The sequence below is a fragment of the Adelges cooleyi genome, unplaced genomic scaffold, assembly GCF_023614345.1.
Source record: "Adelges cooleyi isolate 19-005CV unplaced genomic scaffold, UGA_ACOO_1.1 ACOO_flye_CR_arks_rails_tigmint_CR_PRNA_14, whole genome shotgun sequence".
Classification (NCBI taxonomy): Eukaryota; Metazoa; Arthropoda; class Insecta; order Hemiptera; family Adelgidae; genus Adelges; species Adelges cooleyi.
This window is the reverse complement of record NW_026095795.1, coordinates 940,370-963,811: the sequence shown is the minus strand read 5'-3', so window position 1 is coordinate 963,811 and position 23,442 is coordinate 940,370. Positions and strand designations below refer to the sequence as shown.

At 30.6% G+C, this 23,442-nt stretch overlaps 3 protein-coding genes and 1 long non-coding RNA gene across 10 annotated transcripts; 3 read left to right on the top strand and 1 right to left on the bottom strand.

The window, feature by feature from the left end:
• The first annotated feature begins 7 nt into the window (after window positions 1–7).
• Window positions 8–6,929, top strand: LOC126848005 (polycystic kidney disease 2-like 1 protein). Of its 2 annotated transcripts, XM_050588506.1 has the most exons (6): window positions 8–290; window positions 1,829–1,942; window positions 2,500–2,906; window positions 5,863–5,952; window positions 6,030–6,182; window positions 6,564–6,911. In XM_050588506.1, the coding sequence occupies exons 3-6, from the start codon at window positions 2,754–2,756 to the stop codon at window positions 6,753–6,755; spliced, it is 588 nt and encodes a 195-aa protein (XP_050444463.1). In that variant the 5' UTR covers window positions 8–290; window positions 1,829–1,942; window positions 2,500–2,753; the 3' UTR covers window positions 6,756–6,911. The 2 variants fall into 2 exon arrangements, with proteins under 2 accessions (XP_050444463.1, XP_050444464.1); XM_050588507.1 differs by lacking the exons at window positions 8–290; window positions 1,829–1,942; window positions 2,500–2,906 and adding an exon at window positions 5,300–5,478 and having other exon boundaries at window positions 6,564–6,929.
• LOC126848008 (uncharacterized) lies at window positions 1,579–14,340 on the bottom strand. The gene is made up of 3 exons (XR_007687190.1): window positions 14,132–14,340; window positions 2,473–2,638; window positions 1,579–1,722 (listed from the first exon to the last, which is right to left on the bottom strand). It is a non-coding gene; the product is annotated as an uncharacterized LOC126848008 (long non-coding RNA).
• LOC126848006 (uncharacterized) lies at window positions 7,047–7,963 on the top strand. Its single transcript, XM_050588508.1, has 3 exons — window positions 7,047–7,366; window positions 7,446–7,488; window positions 7,554–7,963. Exons 1-3 carry the CDS (start codon window positions 7,207–7,209, stop codon window positions 7,696–7,698), a joined length of 348 nt encoding a protein of 115 aa, XP_050444465.1. The 5' UTR covers window positions 7,047–7,206; the 3' UTR covers window positions 7,699–7,963.
• On the top strand, window positions 13,084–23,006 carry LOC126848004 (single-stranded DNA-binding protein 3-like). Of its 6 annotated transcripts, none has more exons than XM_050588500.1 (15): window positions 13,086–13,809; window positions 14,555–14,627; window positions 15,810–15,871; window positions 16,351–16,435; window positions 16,526–16,567; window positions 16,634–16,720; window positions 17,242–17,307; window positions 17,385–17,462; window positions 17,553–17,598; window positions 18,261–18,290; window positions 20,292–20,479; window positions 20,546–20,587; window positions 21,467–21,527; window positions 21,616–21,686; window positions 21,788–22,976. In XM_050588500.1, exons 1-15 carry the CDS (start codon window positions 13,754–13,756, stop codon window positions 22,004–22,006), a joined length of 1,206 nt encoding a protein of 401 aa, XP_050444457.1. In that variant the 5' UTR covers window positions 13,086–13,753; the 3' UTR covers window positions 22,007–22,976. The 6 variants fall into 6 exon arrangements, with proteins under 6 accessions (XP_050444461.1, XP_050444457.1, XP_050444456.1 ...); XM_050588499.1 differs by having other exon boundaries at window positions 20,286–20,479; XM_050588504.1 differs by lacking the exon at window positions 16,634–16,720 and having other exon boundaries at window positions 13,084–13,809; window positions 20,286–20,479; window positions 21,788–23,006.
• The last annotated feature ends 436 nt before the right edge of the window (window positions 23,007–23,442 follow it).

The window sequence follows — 23,442 nt, the reverse complement described above, 5'->3', positions numbered from 1 at the left end:
CTGGTATAATGTTTATTGTACAAAATTAACATCTGATAGAAGGTCGTGTGGCAACAGTTTGGCGGTTAATAACAAACGTTGCCTCGCAAGTTGTGTGTCATATTTAAACATGATCGCAATAATTTATTCGATTGTGCTTTTTGTTTTTTTTTTGTGGGGGTAGAGAGTAGGATAAAATATTGGTATGGCCTATGAAATTAAACACCGTCGCCACCACCATCGACATCATCGTCGTCATCACCGCCAAGATCCACCTTTGAATAATGACGTAACCACCGAAAAGCCGAAAGGTACCTACGCTAAGACAATAATAATATATTGGATTTTTCCAATTGTTATTCGCAACCTCGATAATAACCCTATTTTTAATAATAATAATAATAGGCATTACAAGGGGATTCATAAAGGAGAAGACACTAATTTTTTCCTAAAAAAAAAATGACAATTTTGTAGTTTTTCCTTTTGAAAACTTACATGAATCAATTTCCGTCCTAAGGGTATTAAACTTTGTACTTTACAGATTATTCTTAAGTAACTCAAAAACCTTATAGAATTTGAATAATATACGTTACCGCCATCTAAATTCTCTAAGTCGTCTAAGAGCTCTGAATGAAAAACAATAATTGTTGCAGAATAACATAAACTAAACTGTCTGTATTTTAAGAGAAAATGGGTATCTTATCCTTAATAAGCCGAGCTATATATAGGGTGATCAATTCAACGTGGGACACTATTATTATCTCTTAAAATAATTGTAATTTTGTAGTTTTATTTTGAAACAAAAAAATGTTTTATTATGTTATAAATATTTTACAGTAGGTATTATAAAAGTAAAAGATAGTATTTTTTTAAAGCTCTGTCGGTTTGAAACTTAAATGGTTACATATATATATATATTTTAATTAACTTTTTAAATTAAGAATAATTTGCTGCAAATTTTCACTGGTTGGCATACTTTTGAATACTTATTTTTTAACTAAGTCTCACGTCTTAAGTTTTAAACTTTAACAAACAATTATTAAAAACTGGTTATCAACTAGCTAATATTTTCAGTAAATTATTTTTCATTAAATAAGACACCTAGATATATATTTTAAATAGATTTTACCAAATTTCAATGTTGTTTAATAGGTAGGTACTATAAATTATAAAATAACATTAACTAAAAATCTACCAATTTAATAAGCCTACATATTATTGTTCAACAAATTTTAATTGTTTTATACTTTTGTATTAATATTTACTATGTCAAAATCTGTTTTTTGTTTTAACAATTCAAAAATGTAATAATTGGATGATTTATGAATAGCTAAATAGTTATTTAATTATAATTTAATATAGCTAGTATAGATACTCGGGTCAAGAAAATTTGTCCAGCTAATTAAATGAGTACCTAGAAATTTATTTTATGATATTTAAATTATTATTTGCTAGTAAACTATTATATTTGTATACTTGATTACTTACTGAAAAAATTATTTTGTTAGTCATAAAATTTATATAGATAATACACTAATATTATAATTCTAAATATTTCCTACACTTATTTTTGATCTTAAAATGTAGAAAATCCCTTCTATCTAAAAAACACCATTACTCTACTACTTTTTCCACTTAATCCAACGACATGTTAAATTCTGCTTACCACGTCTACTATCTCCTTCGACTCTTAAGTTGTCTTGCATAAGTAAAATCAGTTTTACATTGTACATTGGTACATATCTGCAACAGGCCTACCGCCCAAAGATGTATTATGCTATTATGTTATTTGCCCAATAAATGAACACCTAAATAATTTCACAATTTACATAATTTTTACAATTTTCAGTGATATTGGCCACCCGTCAAATTGCCGTCGACCTTGGCGACAGAGATCTGTACGTTAAATGTTCCATTCGAGAAATGCTACTGTACGCTGTTTTCTTCGCGTTGCTCGTGATATGTAAGTCACAATTTAACCTAAATCGAATAATAAATAATTTTCTAAATAAAAGTTAACAGCTTTTTTTCATCATGGATAATTTAAAATTGTATTTTCTATTTGTAAATGTATTTTTAAAAAAACACCCTTTAAAAAATAAACACTATGGCGTTTGGGAAAACGATAATACCAACCGAAAAAACTTACTGTTTTCGTTTTAAAGGCGTGCATTTTTTAAAATTATTGATCCAATAAAGTACTGTATAAATCTGGTATTTATATACTTGCTACACGAAGTTATCGGTTTAGCGGTTTGAAAAATATTGTGGGTCCAAACGAAAAAATTTAAATTGATGCACACATCATTGCCAAAACAATACGCACCAATGCTAAATTTCAACTTATGATTTAAATTTAAACGTTAAAAAATGTATTAAATATTCATGGTGAATGTGAAATATATAAAAAAAAATTTACCTATCTACATAAGTTAAAATTATAAAATACTTGTTCCTTGTGAAAAAAAATGATTTACTATATTATGCACTAACCGTTTTTTATATTATCGTTTGCCAAAGCTTGTTCAGACATTTATTCGTACGACATGTATGAAGTCAACCAAAAAATGGCCTCGTTGTTCTTGGACGCTAGTTTCGAGGACACTTTTGCCTACACATTTTTCATCAAGTACCGCAACATATACACCATGGAACACTTCTGGAAAGCAAGTAATGCAGTTTTCAATCCCATACTACTACTTGATGCAGTGTACTCGTTTTAGTATTGCAAGGACGTCCTTTGCGAAAAACTGTACGGTATCAACGAACATCCAATGGCCAAAGAAATGATCCCCAATAACATCAACAGCACAAACACCACCAAAACAAACAACAACACCATCACTCCTACCACCCTTTTCAGCACCAATGAATCGGACGTTATTAATTACGAGAATAAACTGTTGTATCGACCCAGATCCAGACAGGTACGTTTGTTCTTATAGTGGATTTTTTTTTGGAATCATTATGCCCAATACGTCGTCTGGGAAAGTATATATTTCCCAGAGAACCGGCATAAGTGCTCCTACTTAGAAAATGAGCGGCTGAAAACTGGCAAAAGCACCCAAAATTGGCAATAGAAAGTTTATGACAAGATTAGTTTTGGACATGCCATAATATTACCTATAAAATGACAAATATACCTATTTCTCCAGACGACTTACTGGACATAATGCAACAAAAAAAAATTATTTATTATACTTTTTTTTTAGTCTATAACCTTTTTAGGTAGGTATATTCATATTTACCGAGAAAATTAATGTCTTACATCAGATGGATCATCCTGTATACACATTTTTTCTTATAACTATCGAGTAATAACTTTGTAACCTCATTGATATTTTACTATCTAAGAAAAATATAGGTTATGAATAACTTAAATGTAACCTAACCTAACGGTCCCTTAGACTCCGTCATTCGACAGGTTTAAATTTGTCAATTAGGTTAGAGTCGAAGAAGGGCATTGCAATATAAGAAATCAGTTTAAAGGGTTGTTCAAAGAATGTTATGTACCTTATAAACTTAAATATGAAGATAAAAGACCTTTTGGACCTGGAAACGGAACGCAGTAAGTTTAATCTAACAGTTAAGAAACGGTATTTTTATTACTCGGATAAATAATATTATTAACATATTTAGTTAGTCTAGTATTATTTGGGCACCTAATATAATACTAGGCACATTGTATGCTTCGTCAGTATAATATATTAACCATTTAGCACAACGAAAAAGTTAATGCATATAAAATTAATACTCATAAGTAGTTTCATCCATACTCAATTCTGATCTCTAAACTTGTAAAACGGTTTTGTCTACTTCGTTATTTTGTAATAGTGGTATATGAATTGTTAGAAATAAGTAAGTGTTTTTTGAAAATGATAATGCATTTAAGAGCGGTACCTGATGTGACAAGCTTAAAGTGAAGTTAATTTTGGAAATGTTTTGCGATAAAATTATAAAACCAATCTTGCTGAAATTTTTAGTGTAAAATAAGTACTTTATATAAAATACAATGTTCTTTTAACTATATAGACCAGAAATCGTACATTTTAGGTACTTGTTGAAAACACTCAATGAAATATACCAATTTTTTAACAAAAAAAATGTATAATAATACTTATTTAATAATTTAATCGATAATTTTATTCTACCATTTTGTGAACAGTTATTGTTTTGTCTATGATATTTATTGTTTTGTCTATGATTTATCAAATATATGACCATAGACATTATGAAAATAGTCTGTAATATATTCATATTTTTCAATATGAATATGTCTTCGGTACTTCCAGTTGATAACCAATGTCCTCCCCTTTTTGTTTTACACTAGATACTCCAATATAAATACATTATAAAGAAACCGTTGGTTTCATTACAGGTGGATTTATTCCAATGCGGATAAAACTCAGGGATTGTACTACAGCGGCAGACTAGCCTATTATGGAGCCGGCGGGTATTTTTTTGATTTTCCAAAAACCAGTGCCGAGTGTTTAACACAAATAAAAGAACTCGAACACGACACGTGGCTTAATCGAGGCACCCGGGCGGTTTTTGTGGATTTCGCTATTTATAATGGCAATGCCAATACAATCTGCGTTGTGAAGTGAGAAATATAGGATTATGATTTCAGTATGTTAGCAAAAATATATGCATAGTATTAAAAAATACAAAATTTATCCGAAATTCTCCAATATTGTTGATTTCGACGCACGAAACAAATCTTTGTTTTATTCGCCAAATGTTTCTAACAAGCAGTGTTCCCTCTTTTTCACTAATTATTTTTCACAGACTAGTGTTTGAGTTCCCGGAATCAGGTGGAATCATACCTTCTTATAATATTCGAACAGCACAAATACACGAGTACTTCGTGACCGACTCGAAGCTAGGTTTGATCTGCGGCATAACCGTTTTCGCAATTGTGATGTTCTACTACACAATCGAGGAGTTGTTTGAAGCATCATACTTCAAGCTTCGTTACTTTACCATTTTTTGGAACATGATCGACTTCTGCATAGTGATTGTAAGCTGTGGTCCGATTGATAAAATTGTACTTTTAAATTTATAATACTTTTAAACTATTGTTTGATAAAAAAACCAAAAAGGTTTACATAGGTATGTAAATTTTTCATAATTTTAACGTATCGTCAAAAAATCGGGTTTGCCACGAAATACCCTGTATGCATATTGTACAGTCTACAATAACTGATAAAGGGGCAGAGTAATGGCCCTTGACTATCGCCTAATATTATTTTGTAATATTTAAAGCTCGTTTGGGCTTGTGCCACAATGATAGCGTTGATGGTAAAAGCGGAACCACCATCAGAAATTGAAGACTCTCTGGAATCCGGCCAGGGTCACAAGTTCTTTGACAGCTTGGTGTCCAGGCACGAGAGTCTGAATTTAATGGCTGCGGTCTTGCTGTTCGTGGCTTGCATCAAGACCATAAAGTATTTCGACGTGACCAAAACCATGACGATCATATACTTAAGCATTGATAGGGTATGTAACAGTCAAGAATTCTTTGGTTTTTATAACCGATAAAACAAAACAATTTGTAGAGAGAACGAAATGGTTAGGTTAGGTGATTCAGGCATCTACTTAAAAAAAACCATAACATATTATGTTTTTATCCACAAAAACAAACTCAATAAATCAAACCAAATTTTTTAGACGTAAACATCAATAATTTAACTATTAAAGTACAATATTTGTATAGATTAAATCAGTCTTATTTTTAACGATTTATTTAGTCGTACCATACGAGTTACTTACATTCTTATGAAACATATTACATAATGGCCAACTAAAAGTTCATAAATAGCAAACAAAAATTGAAGAATTAGTGGACGCGATCAACTTTAAGTGTTTTTTTTTTTTAAACAGTGTTTCAGCGCTGTGACAAAATACTTGGTGGTTATTATGATTGTTGTGTTTTCGTTCGCCGTGCTCGGATATTGCGCTTTCGGCACACAGGTAATTACACTTATGTGTAATTGACATTGAAATTTACCTAATGGCCGACATGTAACAAAAACAATTTACTCGCTTAGGTCGAAGGGTTTTCCACTGTTGGAAATTCGTTGATGTCCGCCATGAGAATACTGGTGAGGGATTTCGATTACCGTTCCATCGAGCACGTCGATCAAACGCTGACCACGATATTTTTCAACATGTACACGTGTGTAGTAGTTTTCGTTTTTTTGGTAAGTATAAATTTTTTTAAAATTTATCCAACCATGTAGTCGACATTCGTTAATATGTTTTACGGCAGAGAGACAGTTAGACATTTGCGTAGGTAACACTTTTTAACAAGATCAAATCTTCCCCATTGGGCATTGTTGACCTATAACGTGTCTCTTATCACTCGTTTTTATTATAGACCATCAGATGAATCGTCATTTACATTATGTAATGTTCAGTAAAAATTAGGAGCAAGTGGATGTCATTGCCAAAAAAAATATTCATGATTTTCTAAGTTTCTCCTTGACATTTCTTGCACTCTTCTTTTCTCATCTGTATTCGATAATTATTTCTCAACTTAAAGCGTAATTAAATAGATAATTGAAAGTATGTTACCGTTTCAGACCATGCTAGTGGCAATAGCGTTTCACGCATACTTTGACGTGGACATTGAAGAACTGATTGGCGACCGGAAACATTATGTTTGGGACAAGGTTGTAGCGTTTTTCAATAGGTTATTCAAACGCAGAGACATGGCAAAAACCGAACTAGAATATATGAGCTATGAAGACGTCTATAAACTATTGAGGCGGTAACTAGCTCAGAAATGAATGATTTCTACTTTTCATTTATCATCCGAATAACCCAAACCCAAATCATAAGTGCCAGGTGGACTTAAGGTGAAGCATACGAAACATAAGCCCACGAATATGAGCTTGAGTTGTGTGAAATCTCCTTCTCAGCCATAACATTTTGATATTACAGAGACTATAGCCCTCCTTCAAAAAAAAAAAAAAAAGTAAAAGTATGAAAAACGCAGGTACTCTTTAAATATTAAAAACTAAATTAATGTTTAATACTTATGACAAATTCCTTTACCTTTTTCTATAGTATCCAGTATCCTTAATTTGTGAATATGAATATTATATCAATAGTTATAGGCCACCCCCCAATAATCAAGTCCACCTAAGAACCCAAATGAATAAGTTGGGTTGAAAACCCCGGTCTGAATGTTATTACTACGTTGTATTTCATTGGTAAACGATAATGTCGATTGATGTTTATCCTATGATATTCAGTTGTAATCTTACGAAAGAGGAAACGGAAAATACTTTAGGGAGGAATAACATCGAACCTCACGGGGTCGTCCACGAAAACCAAGTCAAACAGCTATTCGACGACTTGTTAACGAAACCCAGCCCGTCAGGTAGGAACACAATCCTCTCTAATTACAGAGTCGACTTGAATCCTAAACCTGTTCTTTTTTTTTTTTTTTTTCAATAAAGAAGTGTATGTTGGAGCGAACAAAACCACCGTAGACACCGATAAGTAAAGATAGTATTTAAATATGACGGTCGGGTCAACATTATCATACATTGCACTATGCTTTACAGGATAGTCCAACGAATGGGTTCGTTAGAAAAACAGCTGGACAAAGCAATCGAAAACATCACTGTCGTCATATCGCGTTTATACTTGTTGCGTAGCGTTTTGCGAACAGACTCTTCTTCGAAATATCAAGATAATCGTTCAACCTGATGAAATCATTGAATGAACATTGTGTTTAACCGTTTGTTCAGCAAACGTTTCTTGTTTAATTATTGTTTTCTTTGCTGGTCCTTTATTCGACAAATTTATCAACTATATTGACATTTATTAGTATAATATTTAGTATGCAACGATAACAATAAACACCTGCGATGAATAGAAAAACGTTTTATGAAAAGCCAATAAACACTCAAACTTCTAACTATCGAATGCTCGTTTTACAAATTATTACTCTATGTAAATCAGGATTTATTTTGAGGCGAAAGAAGAAACTAGTTGTGTAGTTGACTCAATATTTATTATATTATAATTGAATAAGGCTCGATTTCAATTTTTGTCGTAAGTTGTTTGGAAGATCTTTAGTTTAATTACAAATTTGCCTTCTTTCAGACAGGTAGGCTATTCACATTTAACAAAACTATTTTATGGATTTTGTGTTTTTTAAAAAAAAAATGTTTCGAGTTGAAATTTAAACGTATGTGCTGTTATTGGTCAGCTGAGATCGTAAAAGTTAAAAATTACTTTTGTAACGGTTGAAAAAAATGCTGAAGATGCTTAAACTCTGAATTTTACAGGTAGGTATTTAAATTTTAATTTTAATTAATGAAGTTAATAGTTTTTTTTAACAAGAATATTGCATAATAATTTAACGTCTAACACTTTAGTTTATTATTTTAATTTTATAACAAAAATTAATACAATATTGCAATTTACAGGTATTTTATACAAGAGTTATAGATGCGCCTATTTTGTTCTGCAAACGGGTCTAAAACTTTGTTAATTCGATTTGTCACATCTATGTAATAATATATAAATATTATATAATAATTATTAAATAGTAAATACTATATAAAAATCTTCTTGTTTTTAGTTTTAGTTTAAGAGTTAACATATACATTTATGACTTTAACGACTACACAGTAGGTAACAACATTTTTGAAACTTTTAAAAATATTACAGTAGTAATTTAGTTTTAAAATTATAGTGACATTTTGTAAAAATTACGATAGCATTAGAGGGTTTTTATACTTACTATTGATTTTAAGGGATTGCTGTCTGTTTTAAGCAGTTTTGTGACCGTACATTGTTTTACTATACAATTTTTTTTATTTTCAAAAATGGCGACAACACGTTTTGAATCACTTACACCTTAGCTGTATAATATCCTACAATAACCTACAATTGAAGGGGTCAATGGATAAAGGTGTTAACTAATATTTTTTCGAACATGCATTTTATTACATGAATAAAAGGGTTATAGTGTTATAGTATGGTATAGAGGATCTCTAGACCGATATTTTTCCTCTTATAAGTTATTTCATCTATTGAATATACAAAAGTTCCATAGCTTTCGTGTAATATTTAGTTACTAAAGTGGCGTTCCTGAACAATTTCAAAAATGTCAGTTAAAATCTTTATCCACTGACCCCTTCAATTAACCTTCATATTATTACTCCGTTTAGCGGGCATTATTACGGGAAGATCTATAAAACTGAACGACACGAAAACAAACGCTAACTGATATTCCTATTGTCATTGCTACCGCAGTCACGGTTATGTGTTTTATTTGCATTTATGTTTCCGAAATCCTTGATTTGATGACTAGCACGTAAGATATGATCACAGTTATACGAAATTTGGTACCAGCAATTTGGTACTGTAGATATTGATCTTGAAGTGATCGACTATAAAACTATTAGAGGTAGCTGATGGTCAATTGGCTGTGGCTTATTAAAAATTTGTAAATGGCAATTGGTTTTGTCCAAGTTCCAACGTTGGAATTCCACGTTCGATATACCGCCGATCGACCCGATTAGCTTAACACTGTGAGTAATACATACAACCAGCAAGATGCTTCGACACAGTATCATAATATTGATTTGTATTGAAATGGTAACGGCACCAGCGAAAAAACCACCAACGTACTATCCAACTCTCCCAATGGTAATTCCGTTTTATGATTGACAGGGTAATTCATTTAGGATAAGACACTCACAATCAGTATGTCTAAAATAAATTACAATTTTCCAGTGTCTTTTTTTGAAACATTTTTGTATATGTTAGTTTTCAATATTATAAAAATATGAGGAGCTGTATCAATTGTGGATAATAGGCTGAGATAGTTCGGTCATGCTATGAGAAGAGATGAGGCAGAGGTGGTGAGAGGTGTTATGAAGATGAATGTAGAGGGAAAAAGAGGAAGAGGAAGACCAAAGAAAAGATGAATGGACGAAATACAGAGTGATTTTTAATTTAAAAAGTTGATAAAGCTCTAAAAGAAAATAAAAGAGGTAAATTTTGAATACTGCCTAATATTGTAAAATAACATAAACTAAATCGTCTCCAAAACGAAAAACTTCACAATTGCAATTTTTTAAGAGTAAATTAATGCATTCTCCTTAATGGATCATCCTGTAAAACACCAATGGAAAATAACCATGTCCGAAATCGTTTTAGGGAGAATTTAAATTTAAAATAAAGGCTACCAGTCAATGTGAGCACTTTGAACATGGTAAGTTGCAGATAAACTTCTGCGTACGTAAGGCAAGTGCTACTTCATATGTCTTAAAGGGCAATTTTACATATTTGATTCCATTTGACGATTCGATGTCCGTAAGTACATTTATTTTTTACTTAAAATTATTAATTATATTTTTTTAAATTTATATTTTGTATAACCAAACTTTTTGGCTTCGATGGGTATCGTTTTTGTTCCTTTTTCTATCTAAAATTACAAGTTCTTTTATAATGCTCAATACTTTTGACACATAATAAATGTAGTAATTCATTACGTCCATTCTAAAAAGTGACTGTAAATAATAACACTATTGCTATCATTTTAATTGAAATTTAAAGAGTTTATATTTTACACTATAAATTCGCCTCTAAGCGTTTTTTGAAAGTGATTTTATATAACATTCAGACCTGTAAACTTCCTGTCCTACCTAAATATACTAGTTTTTTCTAAAATATATATTTTAAAGCTGTTTATACTTTACAGCTTTTCTTTTATTTTGCTAAAAGAGGTTCTATTGGAGGTTGGGCTGAAAATTATTACGTTTACTCGACGCCTCAAGCTTGTACGAAATTTAATTGGATAATGGGAAATACATTTGCTATATTAAGCAAACAATTTAATTGGACTAGTTGCCCAATAAAACCGGTAATGTTCAACACTCTACAGATAATTGAAATTATAATTGAAATAGTATAAATTTCAAGTGGAATTTAAACGTGGTGTACCTATAGTTATTAATATTATTTTATACTTTTCCATACACAGGGAGTTTATGTGTCGTCTGATATCCCCATGGAAACGTTAAATGAAAAGTTAAATTTTCCAAAAGTATTTTTCTACGGTGAGTATAAAATGAAAATCGGCATCATTAGCAGTACTGGCGAACAACTTGGTTGTAGCATTTTTTTTTTAGATGTCTTACGTCCATGGGAAGTTTAGATGTTACTGTTTATGCCACGCAATCGATTAGCTATAAATATTTAGTAGACTATATAAATTAGAAAACCTTACACACTATCAATAATAGAAAACACATAATTTAAAGGACAACAAATTGATTTATAGTTTATATACATATAGTTCTTAATTTGAAATAATAGCGAACAATTGTTCACGGTATTTTAATAAATTTTTATCCTGCGCTGTTTCTACTATGTTGCAAAACAATAAAACATTTTAAACATTTTTTTTATTTAACGTTTTTTACTAATTTTTATACAGGGCCATCCAATTGATGTAAAACACCTATTTTCTCCCGAAATATGAATATTTTGAAACATTTTTTTTTTAGATTATATAGATTATATAGATTTTACCTGATGAGTGATGACTGTACAGTCTTGACCACTATGGACTGTGTGGGCCGTTAAGTCCTAGATACTATAGCAAATAAAAATTGTCAATTTAATAATACTGATCGATATGATCACAATTAAGTTAGATCAATTTGCATAAGTACAGATAAATCATATCTATTGGTGAAATATACCGTTACATTAAATAGACGATAAGTGTAGAATCGTACAACAACATATTATTCTTAAACGAGTAGTAAAAGGTTTTAAATTAAATCAACATCCTTGACGTCAGCTACAACTTCTACATCGTCGCTGAACCAGAACAAGGTAGGTACGCGGAAATATTATATATTAATAACTTTAGAGCGATAATAGAATTAGGAGAAGTCAGGATAAATTAATAATACACACACATATATCTCACATAACGAACAATCCATTCCATCTCTGTACTTCCGTCGTTATATATATATATATATATATATATATATATATACATATATACATAATATGGAATTTTGACATTATACATAGGTGCAAATAGCCCAAATTTTTTGGGGGACTGGTGACTCCCAAAAAATACTTATGACTCTTGATTAATATAATATACCTATAGGACATATAATAGGTGGAATCTACTATAATGCAACCCCTAATGCAATTTTTGAGGGACTACCGGTATAGGGAATTCGAATGGAACCCTAATTACATTTCTTTGCTGGACTGCTGACAAGAAATCTGTATCAGGAATTCCGAATTGGCATGCAATTGTTTAAAGGTACTAATTATCAGTTCGATTAGTTTAATGTTTATTCTCAAATTATTGAAAATCAACCAAGTTTATGTTTTAGTCTTTAGATAAAGGAAATCTACATGTAAATTTGTGGAAAATTGAGATAACATTATATCAGAAAACAAATATATTTGAAAAATATTTGATCATTATTTATTCTGTGATTATATTAAAACATTGAGAAAAAAAAAAGTCCAATGATTAATTAAACCCATCGAGATGTTAAGTGGTTCATAATAAAAAAAATCGTTCTCTACATAAAACAAATAATTCTATCATTTTTGTTTTTTAAATTTAGGTATCTAAAAAATGTAATATTATAATTGAATAAATACAATATTATAATTCGTTTTTACAATGTTGAGTTTACATTAGTAGGCAGTATCTACTATCGTCATTAAATTTGATGATTAATTTTTAAAAATCAATATGGTCAAATGAGATGGGTCATTACTATTTACTCCTTAATAATATGCGATGCCGGCCACACAACAAACCGAATTTTCGTTTGTGCGGTAGGTATAATAATATGATAGCGTCGTACCTACAGCAGCTGCGATTGGATCGCTCAAAACGAACGACCGCGGTGGTCGATTAGCTGGGTACGTGGGTCGTTTAATAATATGTTGTGCGTATATTGTGCTGTTATCAGCTGTTGTTATCAGCCGTCGTTTTCGGCAAGACGACTCCGCACCGCGCAACGCTGCGCACCGTTTCGCCGCGCATCCGTTGTTGTTATAACACAACGTACCTCTCCTCTCTCTATATACGACGACCGTCGTGTATGTGTGTAATGTAATCATCATTGCTTTCCAGTTTTCATCGATTTCCACGAGTACGCCGTTCGCGAGATTTTACGCCTTCGAAATTGTCGTAGAGAAAAAAAAAAAACGTGAATAATTGTCGTTTAGTGTTCGGTTGGAGATTCAACCTCGCGCCGGCCAAACCGCGCGTTCCACTCGAATATTATTATCATTAACAACACTGCCGACTACCTGTCGTAGCCGCCGCCGCCGCCGCCGCAGTCGATTATCCTCAGTGTTTAACGTAGCTACGACGCGCGATATTAGCAAGGCGCAACACACACACACACACACACGGCGAAGGACATAGACCGGACCGACCCGGTTGCCAGTGGTTTTTTTTTCACATGTCCGTCCGACGGGTTTTGCTCAGCCAAAGCGTAGTCGACCGTGCGTTTCGCCACAGTAAACGTGTATTATCTCGGTTTTTATTGGAACAATAATTTTCAATTATCCCGCCGACAAAGACGGATCACCCCGAGCCCGCCCGCGCCCTTTTTAAAGAAAAAACGATGACTCCGACAACGTCGAATTAATTAAACGACGTGATTGCAGTGTCATATCATAACATTCTAGCAGTGTCATATTATTCAAGTTTACCCCACGTCTCCGGGTCGAGTGCACAATCAAAGTAATGTACACTAAAGGAAAGGGCGCGACCGTGCCCTCCGATGCTCAGGCTAGAGAAAAGTGAGTAACCCTGTCGTCGGCGGTGTTTGTTTAGCGACAATCGGTAGTGACTCGGCGACAGACAGACCCTAGCTATAGTTCGTACAGTTATAACGTTTATAATTTCACTACTCGACTGTCAATTACGAATACATAAAAATTAAGTATTTGTCTTCCAGAAATAATCCAAGCAAAACTTGTAAAGTACCTGTAATACTATATTATTATAGTTCAGTAACAAAGTATTCCATTCCCCACAAAAAATGGTACACTTTTCGATATTAGCGCAATTTGGTAGTATCAATGAATGTTCTCAGTTTGTTATATTTCATTATTTACTTACTTAACGTTATTTTGCATAGATTTTAATTGTTATTTCACCAGTATTTCTTTATTGCAAGTTATTATTATTATATCGATTTTCGAACGTTGTTGTATTTATTACAAATATCAAAACTTTTAGCCGAAATAACGATAAGGCAACAATCGTTAGTTGCCACATGTTTCACTTTTAATCAAAAGATGGAAACAAGTAAAAAGCAACATGTTGCAACACAGTAAGTGTTGCAACTTAGTAACTGTGCACAGTTGCTAAATGTTGTCACTTAGTGTGGACGGGGCTTTATGTTATCTCGTTTTACTAATTACATACTTTATATTTAATCTTAACTTGTATTCAATGACAATAATAAATAACAAATAAGCGTTATGTGCTTATGCTATGCATATTATTACACGGTAGTAATGTTGGTATTTTTATTTTCAGATTAGCATTGTATGTTTATGAATACTTACTACATATCGGCGCCCAAAAAGCAGCTCAGACGTTTTTAAATGAAGTAAGCAGTATGTAAAATGTGCCTATTATATTATATGTTCTACATAGTTTTCTATAACACTATCAATTGTTCACTTTTTAAAGCTTTTTTAAATTTGAAAAAGTTTAATCAATGCTTGGTTTTTCTAGTTTATTACAAATGTTTAATTTGTACAATCAATTTCTCACTGCTAATAATTATAGTTTTAATTAAAGATAGAAGGTAATAAATATTTTAAAAAAACTTAGTATTAATAATAGCTAATTATCTTATAAAAATTAACAAGTATCCAAAATCAATTTTTTACAAAATGGTTTCGTTTGTTTTTAGTTAAAATACGAACTACTAACTAAAAATAAGTGATTGTAGTGTTTTAATAATTTGCTTAATATTAACTAACCCTTTTTAAACTAATAATCATCAATATTTGAATTGTGTATGACTACACATATAATATTTGTTAACTGTATTTAAATGAAGTTCATCTATTGTAAGTATTATTTGAAAAATAGCAGTTGTATATAACTTTCTTAGCACTAAAACGTTAAAGAAAATGGTTATGTCGTAGTGTATTGTTATATTTTTCTGAGCACACTACTCGACCATAAGTGAAATAAGTGTTTGATCCCAAAATTTTGTCTACACATCATTTACTGTTTTTAATTAAATACAAAATTGTTTTAACTAATTATTGGTTAATAATAATGGGTTATAGATATATATTTTAATTTTTGTAATAAGTTCTCAAAAATTATAGTAATCTATAATTTTTCAAAATTTCAATAGATAATATCATTTGTTTGAAGTAATATAAATATTTTTAATTATTATTTGTTATAAAACTAATTTAACAAAATTTAGAATTTAAAATTTAGTTCAATTGCACATCTAGCACACCTCGTAGCTCTGTCTCTGTATAGAAACTAGTAACCAATTTGAGTATAAAGTAATATTTGGTTTATGCATTGATATAATTTATTAATGAGTTTTTCTTAATACATTTAATCAAGACAACAACGCAATAGACAATGACATGACGTGATGAATTAAAAAAATATTAAAAATACAATTTATGGTTTTAGAGAAAATTCTGTGTAGAATAAATTAATTAACTAGCACAAAATAGTATGTACAACTATATGTTATGTAACACAATATTTTAGGAAAACGTTATATAATTGGTTTTTAATCATTGTGTTTTAGATTAGATGGGAAAAAAACATTACATTAGGCGAACCTCCAGGATTTTTGCATTCTTGGTGGTGGTGAGTATTATAATATTATTAATACATTACCTATGGCATGGCGCCACTGGCATCAAATTTCTTCGGAGCAGATGGACTACCGAATCTCAAAGATATTTCAAAATGCTGATCCTTTAAAAATCTATAGACAAATGATAATGAATTTAAGGTTATTTAATTCATTAAAGAGTTGTCATAAAAAAACACAATTATATCGACATTTTATTGTGGTTTTCGATTTTATTGCAAACAATTGTCTTAAGCATACACAGACTTTGTTCCATCTTATTTGTCGATAGTTCAAATGTCATTTAAAAAGAAAAACCTAAAAGAAAGTATAAAAGTTGATAAAAAAAAAAAAAATGAAAATCAATTGCATCTAAATATTTTTCACAGAGCTCAGTAACAATAAGCCCTATTAACCTGTGACTGCTCCGACCCACTGTGCTGGAATTGTTGTTTTCTATTATTTGTTTATTCATAATTAAATTTTATTTTAGTGTGTTCTGGGATTTATACTGTGCTGCTCCGGAACGACGTGATACTTGTGAACATTCAAGTGAGGCTAAAGCTTTCCACGATTATGTAAGAAATTATTCATGTACTCATAGTTACACTGTGTAATGCTTGTGTAATGATTTTAGAATAAATTTACTATTTTTTTTTTTTTTATAGGGCTTTGTGAATTCAGGTTATGGAGTGAATGGTATAGCTCATGTAAGTATTGCATTTTTACGATTTTGTTTAAACGTAGGGAAACTTTATAACTGATTATTTTTTTAGAACTCTGGACCTTCGCCTAGTCCTCTTGGACAAATTCCACCTAATGATGGAATGCCTGGTGGACCACTACCAGGTGGATTTTTCCCGGTACCTATTTTTGATGTTTGATATAAAATAATTATGATTAATATAAAATGATAGACAAGCCAATAACTTTAGATGTTTAGGAATTAAATATGTGTAAAATAAAACAAATTCTTTAGTTGAATTCTGTGGATGACTGTGAACATATTTTAAAACAAATTTTAAATGTTCATATTAATTTAAAATTTATTTTTGACAAATATAAATAGCTAAATTAAGTTTTTTTTTTTTACAAATAACATATTTTAAACAACATAACTTATTGAGTTTACTTATTTCATAATAAAAAAGTTAAATATTGAGTTACATTAAAACGACACATTTATAAAATACTTATTCATTTACAATTTTTTATGTATAGCATTTATTTGGAGAAAAAATTATTATTTTTTATAGAGGTAGAAATATATTAAGTTTCGACAGTTACATGTTAATTGTTAGAACTATTTTTATTAAAAAACTTTAAAATATGTATTATGAGCGTTGATTTAAGAAAGATCGTTATAAATTTATTTTATTTTTAGAACGCCTCCATGAGACCATCTCCTCCTCAACAATCTCAAGCTCCCTCGCAGATTTTATCTAACCAGGTATTTAGATTAGTAATTTAAAGATATTCTTAAATATAATTTATCTTGATTAAAATTAATATTTTTTTTTTCGACAGCCCTTCATGGGTCCTCGTTATCCTGGGGGCCCAAGACCAGGAATTCGTATGTCCCCTCTTGGAAATGAGTTTTCTTCAGTGAGTGGTCAAAATAACATTAATTACTTTTTTCTACAATGATTTCACCTATGATGTAATATTTATTAAGTTAACATATTTCATTTTCAGCCGACTGGCCAACCAATGATGCCCGGTATGGATCCATTACGACAAGGTGAGATTGTTATACTGTTATCCGTTTTCCATTAAGTTACAGTGGTTATTTCAGAAAAATTTGAATTGTTCACCATCAGTTGTATTTCTAAAACAATCGTAACAGTATTGAACTTTTAACATGAATTTCACTTTGTGTTATATCTTGGTACTTGTAGTGTAGTTCGATTGAAGCGCTAGAGAAATCGCTTCTTCTCTAATGTATTATACTATTAGAATATCATATTCAAAACTGGTTATTGACTAGTTATTATTTTTAGTTTAATCATTTAATCACCGTTTTGGAAAAAATATCAAGATTATCATTTGAAAATAAAAAAAAAATTGGCAAGGTAAAAGTGATATAGAATAGTGAACTTAATATTAGCCTTGACTAGTTAGTTTAATAAGTGAAAACCTGTATACTGTTAAGGGTTCGTCTGAAGTAATCACTTTATATAGTTAGATATCGTCCCATATACTTACTTTGGGCTCTGCTTAAATTAATATTTGATAATTACAGCAGCGTGTTTTTTTTTTTTTACCGTAAAACGATTTATTATAAATGCATATATATATTTACTGTTAGGAGTTTGTTACATGTTAAGAGAGATATGCAATGATATTTATATTATTGAAATCTATGTTTTTTTATTTACTTAATAATTTTTGTCTATCGTGTAGGTGAAGCCGGAGATTTTTTAGGTTGGCAAGGTATATGACATTATTATTTTCTTATGCACATTATACACCTATGGTGGTTTGCCTGAACATATTTCTATTTTTTTTTCCTATGACTGAAAACAATTATTATTTTACTAACATATCCCAACATGCGTATTACCCACATTGTTTTATATATCGCACCTTGCAATTTTATTTATGCACATATTGGTTCACTTTTTTCATTTGGAATCGTCGTATGAGAAAATGTCATTCGGGCTTATCATAACTTGTAGTTTACGGAGCATGTTGACTTTTGAATGTCATTATTAAGCTTGAAATACCTTAATTTATATGTGCAAAACTCTTAATATTTCATAAGAACATTTTAAGGTCTTAAGCATAACATTGACAAAAAAAATATTATGCAGTTATATAATATGTAATTTTGTATTTATTTCTGAAATTTCACGAGACGTAAACCTAAGAAAATATACATAATTTAGTTATGATGTAATTTAGTAACAGTGGTGTTTTTTTTTAACTGTTCACCCATAAGGTATATTTTTAATTTGTGCTCTGTAACTAAATTTCGTTTTAAGTTATTTTGCTGATTGTTTTTAAAAATTCTTTTTAACCGTTTTTATTAGTTTATCATTCAAAAGCATATCCTACGTATGTTTAATAAGTTAAAACCGAATCACTGAACATAATATTTAACAATTTTATCAGTATTAAAAAAGTATGTTTAAATTTACTTTTGGAGAGCAAAAAAACGAAATCTATTTATTGATTATATGAATTTTTTATGAAACTCATTTGAAATGTATTTTATATTGCATTGGTGATTTGTATAGTTTTAAACAATGAATTTAATAGTTACAATTGGAGTACTGAATTAAAAAAAAGATCATTTTAGGGAGTATTTCTACAGATTTCAAATTCCTACCTCATAGTAGCGGAGCCCCTTTTCATTATTTATATTTTTTTACTATTTTATAAATCAAAGCAAATGGCTTAAGTGTACGCGGTTGTTGCAACTTAAACACATTCATTTGTAATAGTATTTTAAAACTAAATGGGTTAATTGCTTTTGTGCGAATTTCGGAAGCATTGTAATGTAGATAACATGTTTTTCTGCGTCGAGTTAAATGAAAATTAAATAACGACAATAGTAAATTTAAATAGAGTTTATTCGTACAGTCATCAGTGTCGATGAAGTGTGTATTAATTTAATTTTTTTTTTTTTTTTTGACCCAGTTAGTAATAACATAACCACTTGTGTTGCAATGTTAGACTATAAGGTACGATTAAAATACCTAATAATTAGAATACTTTGTGGAAGGCAACACTGTTTAAAATCAGACTACTATCACAAAAGTGGACACGGACATGAAGCTACAGTATAGCCGATTTAATCTACCGTTGAATGTCATCGTTAAATGGATAAAATAAAGTTACAAACAACATTGGCTCGATAAAATTTGTCAGATGCAGTGCACGATTGGTTATTCATCAGTTCAGTAGTTTAAACAAGTCGGCCGCTCCGTAGTTCCACCTACATGTTTTGAAAAGACTTTTAATCATAGAGTTTCTAAAGTGTTAGGCATTTTATAATTACTTACTCTACGATACTTTTAATACTCTAGAGACCTAATAATGAAACCAAAAACTATAGTAAGTAACGCTAATGTGACAACTGGCTATACTATTTTACCCACATTTTTGGATTTCATTTTGTTAAAACTATCAAAGGACTTCTATCTTAAATATAACTATTTACTTCATTCATAATATATTTGTTGAAAAAAAAATCATTGAAATACACGATATGTCATTAATAATCATTCCGCCTTTTTCCTTTTACTAATTTACTTCCAACCTATAATGCACACATAATACAATCCATTTTAAACCCTATCATATATTTTGTGTCTATTTGCTGATTATTGTTGCTTTGTATGTGAATGCGGTGTTTTAATAACAGTATCATTGTTTTAATAAATGCAATTTGACAATTCTGAAAATGGCTAATGTGTTATCAAGGAGCAGGTGGCATGGGCCCAATGAATCCACGGATGAATCCTCCTCGAAGTATGGGTCCGTTGGGATCGTACGGAGGCCCCAGCATGCGCGGTCCTCCGCCTAACGCTACTTTGGGGCCGAGCAGCATACCGCCATTATCTATGGGAGGTGGACCTAGTGGAAGACCACCACACTGGCAGCCGAATGTAAATACTGTAAGTTAATATTGCGCTTACTGTGGAAAGACAATTAAAAAAAAAAAAAAATGTTTTGTTGTTTAGCCTATGGGTTATTCGTCATCGTCGTCTCCTGGTGCATACGGGGTGAGTTTGTATTAGCCAATTATAAAAACTTTTTATTTAGTTAAATTTATTTTGATTCGTGGTCAAAATGAAGTTATTTATATATTATATATTAAGACCGTTCTTATAATGTCCCGTAAAGTGTTAGTTACAATATTTACGGACAGTCTTTTCTTACATACATCGGTTAAGTAAAAATTTTTTTTAAACTGGATAATGAAACTATTCATAATTATACCGTTTAACTACAGTCTTTCGGTTATTTGCATAAGCTTATCAGTACTTTATAATTTTTTGTTTTTTGAACAAAATATTGTTTTTTTCAAATGGTGTCTTAAGGTGTGCACAATTTTTTTTTTCTGCAAAGAAAGTGATTTCTCGGATTTTGAAAGCGAAATGACAGTTTTTTATATATATATAATATATATTTACATTTTTTTTTCACAAAAATAGAGTACAAAGCTAAAACAATGTTACGATTAATTGTATTTAAAATATGTGTACATTTTTATATAACTATAAAGCTATATAGCTAATTGTATAGTAAATAAAACTGCGTAATAAATAGTTCAATAGAACTGAGCGTTAGTTATACGATGGTTGTAAGAACAGATTGCTAAAACCGACTAAACGTAACCACTTTTACTGACACTTTGGGTACATCGTGAGAATGGTCCTTAGTATTATTATTCATAGAGTAGGTACGTGAATTAGGTTGTATACATTTTCATTGTTGAAATCATTTTTTCTTCTGAGGGTATTACACTGACAAAAGTTGTTAATAAAAAAAAAAAATTCTATAACACAAATAGAAAGGGACTTTAAAAAAACAAAAAAATCAAATTAATTTAAATAGTACATCAGACAGTAGATATTGCACAACTATCAAATGTTATTTAGGGACCTTCTGGATCAGGCGGCCCTCCCGGACCTGGCACCCCCATAATGCAAAGTCCTCAAGGTAAACTAAAAAAAAAAAAAAAAAATTCTATAGCTATTTTATTGTTGGCGTGGTTAATTAATTTGGGACATGTATACCACTGTTCAAGATTCTTCCAACTCTGGAGGTGAGAATATGTACACTATGATGAAACCAGTTACCGGAGGGAGCATGCCTGGTGTAAGTTCTTACGGTTTTTATTTTGTGACTTCCTCTGTGGTGTAGGCTTATTTTGGGTGTGACAAAAATGTACTTATATTAATTTGTTGGGGTATTCTAAGGATTTTCCAATGAACAACGCTCCCGACAATGGACCGCTGGGACCGATGGGTCCGAACACAATGAATTCTGTTTTGAACGGCGATGGACTTGACGGCATGAAGAATTCTCCTGCGCCGCCTGGAACGCCGAGGGAGGACAGTGGCAGCGGCATGGGTGACTACAATCTCGGGGGTTTCGGTGGAACTGGAGAAAACGTCATCGGCCTGGACCTGTATTAGGCGTGCAAGACCAACAATTTTTAAACATAGCAATTATGGTTTGACTACGACACATTGTTTTTTTGTAAAAGACCGTTCGTGCACATAATTGATGCATACAAAAAATTCCCATTCATATATTTTAAATTTAGTCTATTTTTTTTTTTTTACTGTTTGTAGTGTTAAAAAAAAAAATTCAGTTACAATTAAAAAAACGGTTATTCAAAAATTACTCTTAATAGTTTTCATATGATCTAACGGCGCATCATATTCCAGTTTTTTTTTTCTTCAAAATTTAAAACAAATAATACAAATATATATTTATGTAATTTTGTTTGTTCCAAGTGTGTCGTTGTTATATTTATCGAATATTCCTTAAACTTTTGCCGTTTCACAACTGCGAAAGCCGAACGCAAACCATTATCGTTTTTTCTTTGTCATAATAAATAACCCTATACATTTGATGTTTATGGTCTATTAACGATAAAACTAGAGATGGTATTTTTGTTGTATATCTGATAAACGGCATTAACCGATTAACCTAAACTATTTGGTTCTCATTCAATGGCAAAAATAGTGCAGGGCTTAGTTGTGCTGCTGGGATCCTATAAATTGGTAGGTCCATTTTACTTTCCATTTATTTGAGTAATATAAAAAAAAAACCTGTAATTTAATATGAAACTTTAAGTACCAGGGGTCACCAACCCCCTCTTGTGTTAAAAACAATATGTTAACTTCTCTAAAACACCCAAAGGAATTTCAAAGCCATCCACAAATTTGTATTAAACATTTTATGTAAAAGTGTTTTCATTTTCAGACAAGGTAATTACATCCGACTGTCGTTGGTTTTTAATTTCGATTTTAGAAGAAATTACCATTAAATACACCAATGTTTATGTATTATTGTTTTGCGTCTCTAGTTACAATTATTTTTATAAGGCCACACAAAAATGTAATCTGTTGAGTATCGTTATAATATATATATATATATATTATGTATACATAATTTGTTTAAATGATTTTTATGAGGTCGCACGATTATATGTAATATGTTTAAAAATCGTTAAAATATATAGGAACATAATTTTTTGTTTATTTATTCAATGGACTCTGCATGGCATCAAAACATTATTTTGTACTCTGGATTGTGATTCAACTATATTGATGTTTATTATTATATCTTGTTTTGAGAATGTCTAATTCACATCCATTATTATGTGCCTTTGGTAAAAACGAAAATTGAATTACCAATTCTCATTTAATTGTTTCTATATGTATTTGATATTGAAAGCAAACATTTTGTCTCATGTTTGATTGGCAATACTTAGAGTTTTAAATTTAACCATCATAATAGTAGCTTATAAAATGACACAAGTTTTATTTAAAAAATGTTGTCTTAAAAACATTACATATTTGTATTACCACAAAAACAACTCCGGAAAACATTTAGAAGTTGT